Consider the following 7,976-nt stretch of genomic DNA (forward strand, 5'->3'; position numbering starts at 1 on the left):
GATTGTGTTTGTTTACTATAAATACAAGAAATGTTGGGAGCACTTTATGTTAACGAAAAAAATTAAAGGAGCCATTATCGTCCATTTATTCCTCCAATCCTTCCTCCTTTGAATACAAGTGAGAATAAAATGATTTGAACCATATTATTTCCTTGACCAATTAAATAACGATTTCGGTGTCCTCCAACATTCAAGTGATCTAAGAACAGCGTTACTTTCTTTGAAGTTCAAAATCTAATTTTGAAATAAATTAGCTGCTAAATTAATTGGAAAGTGAAACTAGAGATCATTTTCTTTGAAGGGTGGTGAAAACGAAAATAAAGAAACTATGTGAAACTAGAGATCACTTAGCATATATCGATTTTGGAGTTGTAAATGTTTTAGGATGGAATTAGGAGAGAAAGGCAAAGGAAATGGTTGATGATCAGCTGTCATAAAAAATGGCGGCTGAGACGTAAGATCTGAGCAAGAATATACATTAGTGTGAGGGAATATCATATTTTGTTCTTGTTCTTGTTGATAATGATGCTGTTGTAACCTTTGTTGTTCCATTCTTTGTTGCTTCGGAACATTAAGCTTCTCTCCTTCAATCTCTCTATATTTGCTGAGCTAAAATTTAAGTGGAGCGATAAAGTCTTCAAACCCTAGGGTTGTGACGGCCCAAATAATATCATCACCATTAATAGTCTCTCTTCTCTCTTTGGCATTTATCAGATGCTTCTCCGGTAACAAAGCTGATGACGCACTCTTGAACTGTTTCTTTCGCGTCTTTCATATTGGAATCGCTTTATTCATAACTCTGCCAACATTTGCTATAGGAAGGAAGTGTTCTTGCTCTTTACTGTTGTGATTGTTGCTGCTGCAACTCTTTAAACATGGGTTTTCTGGGCTTCCTCCACCGTGGCCATCCGTTCTATTTCCATGGTTTTCATCTTCCGTTTCTCTCCCATGCACACACACGCCCTCTCCGAAGTGTAACAGATTGGTTTTAACTTTGATAGTAATGTTAAGGCTTGTTTTGTGGACTGAAATAACTGGAAAGAAGAACAGGAAAATAGGCATGTGAAGAGGGAAAATAAAAGACTTGGCTGATTTTTTAATAGATAAAGCTGCTTTTGTGGAGAAGTAGATTACTTCCATGACCTAATCTAACTTGTGTTCAAAGTATTGATCGGTTTGGGCTTTGATATATGCCTCCATGGTGACAAGCTTTGGTTTAATTGTTGGGGTTAAGATAAGAAGATGGTTTCACATAGTTTCTTCTGAACCTCTTCCATTGAATCTGGGAAACTTGACAAGCAGTCAATTTTGTTGTAACTTACGTCGTGATTGAAAGAATCTCTAATCTTAGGTTAATTTAATGCTCGTCACTCTAGCAAAGCTATACATATTAAGCTAAAATAAATTAGGGTTTTATGAACAAAGGCGAATGTTTGTTCATGCAAATTGCAAACTGTATCATTTATCAGATGAGATCCAAACTAGATAGAAATAATGTGCCAGTTGCGCATCATTTTCCTTGTAGAGAACATACATGAGGTTCGGTTTTTGACAAATATATTTCAGGACAAAGGAAAATGGAGTAAAATAGACAGTCTGCAAAAATCAATTACAGAACTGCAAAACCATTGTTAAGACAGTGAGGAAACAAAAATTGAATCTCCAATAGGAGCAAGTAAAAAAGGGTCATCATGTTCTTTTCAAGTGCCGAACAAAATGTAGCTGTCCACAATCAACTTTTCTTTCATTGAGATGCAATAGAGACAAATTCAGCATTACACAATTCCATATGATATTCAAAAAATTTGATGTTCGTCCAAACCTATAACAATTGGACTTTACACTTAAAGAATGCATTGTCCTCTTTTTAACAATAATATTAACTGAAACTGTGACACAAATCTTGGGATGAAGAAATCATAAAACTAAAAGATACGAAAAACATCTGGCAATGACAATCCTAATTATCATGGTAGATAAGCTAACATGGAGATACTGTTACATGAATTGTAATTAGCAACCAGAGCAAAAAGAATACCTAATCTCACTTGCAATAGAGCACCGAGAATGGAAGTGCCAATGACTGGGCTGGAATCATGCTTAAGCAATAGCATAAGTGAGTGTCTCTGACTCTCTGGGTCGCCACTTGGATTTCTGGACACACAGCAATCCTTCCTTGTCCTTAGAGTAGGTCATACGAACCTCCCACTGCATAGACCTTGCCATGTTCTCCAGCTCATTCATGGTCTCAACATTGTCCCGGACAATGAGCTTCCCTTCCGGCCTCAGAATTCTATCAACTTCCGCAAATACAGCCACCATACTGCACCTGTAAGACTCACAAACCATTGCAAGGTTAGACACAGAAAGCAGAGAAACAGTGAGGTTTATCAAGTGAAACTTTCAGCGGTAAGAAATGCACTTTAGATTATTATTATATACCTCTTTTTAACCTTGGAGAATAGATGGTCCGCATGGAGAAGATCATAAGATCTAGGATAAGTGCTAAATGATTCACACCAATCATGATAAATTCCAAACAGCCCACGTTCATAAATTATAGGTAGAGTATCTGGCGAGTCTACCGTGATCACATTCATGACCCACACGTTCAACTCCTTCAGAGCTGCAGCAAAACTGCCAACACAACAAGAATATCAGACCAAATAAAAAAGGCAATATTTACATTTTATTATGTAGCTTTGCAAAAGCACCAAACCCTGCTAAAAGGGAAGGTGGGGAAGTAGATTATTCTCCATGCCAGCATAACAAATTTTTACATTATAAAAAATCATGGCAAGAAAGATAAAAAGTTGTTAGGTGTGGTATTTTGCCAGAGAAATAAACAGGAGCATTAATCATCTAACACTTTCAACAAGAAACAACAAAAATTGTGCTTACCCTCCATAAACAGATCTCATGTCCATGGCATTTCTCACAGATGACCAGTTTATTCCAATTCCATTTAGATATGAATTGGAGACCACCCGCTTCCAGTGCTCATAATCTGCAGTGAAATCTTCTGGTGCTGGTTTACCATAAACTCCAACTTGGGAACTCAACATCCAATAAGGTGTTTTACCCAACCTTGCCGGCCATTGCTCTGGCCATTGAGACCCACGTTCCAGTGAATCTACAGGCACCTTATGCATACATGCTTGCAGTGGCACATTCCTAAGCACAAGAACGAAATTAAATTATAGAAGTTATGCACCTTGTGATGCATGCTAGCTATTCCTACGCACGGAAATTTGTTCTAAGAAAAATTATGGCACCTCCTTCAAATTCAATGCATGTTCTCCAGATTCACATGCAACTTTTCTTTGTGTGTATGTGTGTGAATAGAAATGTAAAAGAGCAGAAAGATTTCATGAGATACACATGCATGGAGCAATGGTTGAAAGACACATATCCACAGAGAATTTTAGCAGTAAAACATTGATTATTACTATATTCCTCGCCTTAACAGTAAAATTACCAGGCTGCGTTTGGATCATCAGATGCTTCACAAAGTGGAGGCTCTTGTTTTGATCTTTTCTCATAGCAGTCATTGGAAGTAGGCTTCCTGTATGTAGCTACACCCACTCCATTAATTGTGTCCTTGTTAATAGACACAAGTTCCCAGCACATAGCTTTTGTTAGTTCGGTCATGGCTGCAAGCAATTCCCATGAAAAGCACATGTTAGAATCCATCAACTCTCTCAAAAATCAGTTCATGTTTGGTTAAGAAATCACCAACCTTGCCAAATTTCAACATCTTCAGCTAGCTTCTGATAAACAGGAGTAGCAGACCACACAAACAAACCACCAGGTCGCAACACACGATTCAGCTCCAGAAGAAGTTTACCACCTGCATATGTCAATTGCTCAATTAAGATAAAACAAAATTAAATTTTATATTCCTCTCTATATTTTGTTAAATAAAACTAAGAAATCCCATTTTATATAGTATTGATCAGAAGAGATCAGCACATGGAGCAAATCAAAGAACACGGCCCAAAAAGGTATATAATATAAGTTTGGATGAGCTTTAAACCTATCTGAGGAAATGCAAATTAAGTGCCCACCTTCAATATGCCACGGTACTCTACAGCGCGCACAATGAACAGCATCAAAAACTCTGCCAGGGTAGGGAAGCCTCTTTGTTCCCATCACAGCTGATATAGCTGGGATTCCTCTTTCAAGAGCAAATTGTACTTGAGCTTCATGCTCATCTTTAGGGGCAAATGACATTGTTAGAACATCTCTGTCAAAGAGATATCCTCCAAAGCTAGCAACTCCACATCCAACATCCAATATCACACGGGTTTGTTTTCCCCATGCAATGTCAGGCACAGACTGCACCATACAAGTCTCAACATTCAGAATCTCACAGGAAAATGGAACATAAAATTCAAGTAAAAGCAATTGAAAGCTTATGCATCTTGTTATATATATTAAAAAAAAAACAGTAAATATGTAAGGGATTGATAAATAAGCTTTTCATGAAAAGGCAATTTTGCTGGATTTTGGAAAAGTTGGGATGCTGTATTATCAAAGATTTCAAGATTTAATGTACACAGGAGAATTGGAACAGTGTATCTAAGTACAAATAATCATTCAACACACATGACAATAAATGAAAAGCTGACTGAATAATTTCCCCCTTCACGAGTGTCTATGCTACCCCACTCAGTTTCTCAGCATTTTCCAAATCAACTCCCACACTGCAGCTCTATCTTTCTTCCAACCTAAAAATAACTTCTGCACCTCCCTTTGAATTATTTTTCCAATCTTTCAAGTTTTTCAAACCACATCCTAAAGCCTCCAATACCATGCTTATTTAGTGATGACTTAAGAATTTGGATATACCATGCATCCAATTTTATATCCAAGATGCAGGCCATCAAGTGCAGGGGTAACCTAGATCCAGCCAAACTAGAACTTTATTGATTAGAATAACCACCAATAGGGGGGGTCAAAATTATTCATGAGGCAAAGATCTTAAGACAGCTTACCACTCAACCACAATCTTAAGTTTACTTTCAGAAAACTAAAGACAACAATATTTGTAATGATAACACACAGCCAGGTATGCACAATCACATTAGTAACTCCAGAATGCTTGCAACCCAAAGGGAGGAGAGTAGCAAAGTAGCAACCATAAATAAACTCATAAAACACACAAAAACAGGGCATTAAAATAACATATAACGCAGTTCACCTCATTTATGAAGTCAATGTAATGAAGAGCGCCATGCTTAAACTGGGTTCCACCACCAGGGAAAGTGAGGAATTCACCAGTAACTTTCACCCAGTTTTGATGCCCCTTAATTTGTGCAAGCTTGGTGTGGGGAACATTATGGTACCATATCTGCAACAACACAGAGTATTAATCCAACATTGCAAGAAAATGGCAGGCAGTCAATGAACTTGCATAAACTTATTGAACGTACCTTTTCCCTGCTTGTAGACCACTCAATTGGGCGTTTATATCCTTCAGGAAGAGGAACAAGACAGGTTGGGGGTTCTTCAGGACAGTGCCTCTCTCGATGTTCATAGTGCTTTGTAGAATGAAGACTCCTAATTTTTTGCCAATTGTCAAGACATGGGATGTAATCAGGCCCAGCAGTGACATTGCACAGTTTCCAATTGTACCCCCCTTGTTGATTAGAAGACTTTTGAGTTTCCTTCTCATTCTTTGACTCTGCTGCCTGAGTTGACCACGAACCGCTCTGAGTGGTCGTTTCATTCAAAAGCTCTGACTGAGCCCCTGAAGGAAGTAACTCGCCTGAACTCTGGTTGTTGGCCTGCCCATCAGAACTTTTATCCGCCTCCTTACTATCTTTCTGATCCACCTTCTCATCTATCTTATCATTCCCTGTTTCCCCATCCTCACCTTCACCAGTATTCTCGACCAATTTTGTTTCAGTCTCATCAGTACCAGGTTTCTTCTCCGTTGAATTCTCCTCGGAATCTCCTTGTCCAGCTGCATTACTTTCACCATCATCTGGCTTTGTCCCTCCATCTTTTGTGTTTGTTTCTCCATTGTTGATTTTAGTGTCACCATCCTCTGCATTAGTTCCTCCATTTTGTGTCTCAGTAGTTGACCCATCATCGGACTTGGTATCTTCATTAGATTTTTCCTCAGGCTTCTCTTCTGGCTTCTCCTCAGGCTGCTCTTCTTGCTTGTCCTCCGGCTTCTCTTCTGGTTTCTCCTCCGGCTTCTCTTCCGGCTTCTCATCGGGCTTCTCTTCAGGAATCTCATCGGGCTTCTCTTCAGGAATCTCATTGGGCTTCTCTTCGGGCTTCTCTTCAGGTGTACTGCTGTCTCCTTGTGTTGCATCCTCAGGCAAATCACCTGGGCTGTCCTCAGGTTGCTTAGGATTGATTTCATTGCTCTCAGGAACTTGTTGCTTCACCTCATTCTTGTTTTCCTGAGCAGGAGCATCAACACTTTGTCCAGGAACCACAGAAGACGATGTCATCATCCATACCCCAACCAAGCAGAGACCCACAAACACCGTGATTGTCACTGTCGAGCAGTAACTCGAATTTTGTCTTCTATTGTCTACCCTGCTATATTTTCCTAACGCCATGTTCTCCTATAGCCAATCAATTCTCAAAATTTTGAACACCTGCATATCAAAGTTCAAACCATGACAAATCTCACAGCGACACAGCCTACAAAGCATACATTTTGACACATCGGTCAAAATTTTCAGATCGCATTTCATCATATATTTTACACACATAAAGTAGCATAGCTCCCAAAATATACAAGAAATTCATCCCGATTTGTCAAGTCCAACCTTAAAACAGCAATATATCCACATTCGTAAGGTTGTAAGCGTAATTGGAAAACATAAAATCTTTTTATCTTATGAAATTGAATTGGCATCGAACACAGGTAGCACAAAACAAATATTAATGCTTAGATCGAGAATGGATCAAATCAACTAACCTTCAAGAAAAAGTAACAGACTTTTAGCATACATAATGACAAACTTAAACAAAAAGATAAAAACTACTACCACAAAAAAGCAAGAGATTCAAACTTGATAAAAGGTTGTCGTAAAAATCCCATTACAAATAACCACAAAACACAACATTACAAGCAAAAATAATAAAGATGTAACAAGAAAACAATGCAGATCTATATAATTGAGCCTTATAATGACAACCTTTTGCTAAAACCAAGTATTATAAAGGGATCACATCAAGATCACATAAGATCCATTAAGACTTAGTCATGTCTCACATGATTTGCAAAAAGTAAAGAAGCCCAGATGATGTAAAACAAATCCAAGATACAATGATGAATGAGCTGAAGATTACAGGCACTGAAAAATAACATTCTGGCATACCTTGTGTTGATAATATGAAGAGAAGCAGATCTAGGGTGTGAAAGATGCAAGCTTTTATAGCCTTATCTGTTCATATTTCTAAGTTGGCAAAGAGAGAGGGAGAGGGAGATTGATCCAAAGCTACTAATTGACAAGAAAAGGGAAAGACAAGGATAAAGAAATAGAAGTAGGAGAAGAATACGAAGAGATGGGTTAAATAAGAAGGATCCGTGTTCACTTTGGTTTTGTTAGTACAGAACTCCTATAATCTACGTGAGAAGGAAGAGGAAAAGGGACGGTCGAACAAGACACGGAGAGTGAAAGCCACAAGAATTGCCGTGAAATCAGCTGCTCTTGAGAGAGACTTTCTTGATAGAATACTACCGCTTATAATAGAGTGGAGAAGAGGACCAATTTTTTTTTGCAATGTTTTTAGGTGCAATGATCATTTTGGTGCCTGAACTTGTGTACATTATTCAATTTCATCTTTAATTACTGTCTCTATTGTTATCACATTTTTATCATTTACAAAATTAACATCCACACAAATAAATATGAGGTAGTCAGGGTTGCCTGTGATCTAAGTACTTGTGTGTGTTGTGTTGAGAAATATATTAAAATATTATTTTTTATTTTTAAAATATTAATTTA

At 38.0% G+C, this 7,976-nt stretch overlaps 1 protein-coding gene across 2 annotated transcripts; it reads right to left on the reverse strand.

Moving 5' to 3' along the window:
- Positions 1–1,723: 1,723 nt before the first annotated feature.
- Positions 1,724–7,701, reverse strand: LOC7490166 (probable methyltransferase PMT26). 2 transcript variants are annotated; one of them, XM_052454523.1, is made up of 10 exons: positions 7,347–7,701; positions 6,239–6,617; positions 5,436–6,190; positions 5,204–5,353; positions 4,068–4,338; positions 3,740–3,850; positions 3,479–3,653; positions 2,902–3,174; positions 2,443–2,637; positions 1,724–2,329 (listed from the first exon to the last, which is right to left on the reverse strand). In XM_052454523.1, exons 2-10 carry the CDS (start codon positions 6,576–6,578, stop codon positions 2,101–2,103), a joined length of 2,499 nt encoding a protein of 832 aa, XP_052310483.1. In that variant the 5' UTR covers positions 6,579–6,617; positions 7,347–7,701; the 3' UTR covers positions 1,724–2,100. The 2 variants fall into 2 exon arrangements, with proteins under 2 accessions (XP_052310483.1, XP_024460855.1); XM_024605087.2 differs by having other exon boundaries at positions 5,436–6,617.
- Positions 7,702–7,976: the final 275 nt, after the last annotated feature.

This window comes from Populus trichocarpa, chromosome 7, assembly GCF_000002775.5.
Source record: "Populus trichocarpa isolate Nisqually-1 chromosome 7, P.trichocarpa_v4.1, whole genome shotgun sequence".
In the NCBI taxonomy this organism is placed as follows: domain Eukaryota; kingdom Viridiplantae; phylum Streptophyta; class Magnoliopsida; order Malpighiales; family Salicaceae; genus Populus; species Populus trichocarpa.

Coding starts and splice junctions, on each gene's coding strand:
- LOC7490166 (XM_024605087.2), bottom strand. CDS start 6,578: ATGGCGTTAGGAAAATATAGCAGGGTAGACAATAGAAGACAAAATTCG. Junction 3,851..4,067: donor AGTACCGTGGCATATTGAAG/GTGGGCACTTAA, acceptor TGACATATGCAG/GTGGTAAACTTCTTCTGGAG. Junction 2,330..2,442: donor TTCTCCAAGGTTAAAAAGAG/GTATATAATAAT, acceptor TGAGTCTTACAG/GTGCAGTATGGTGGCTGTAT.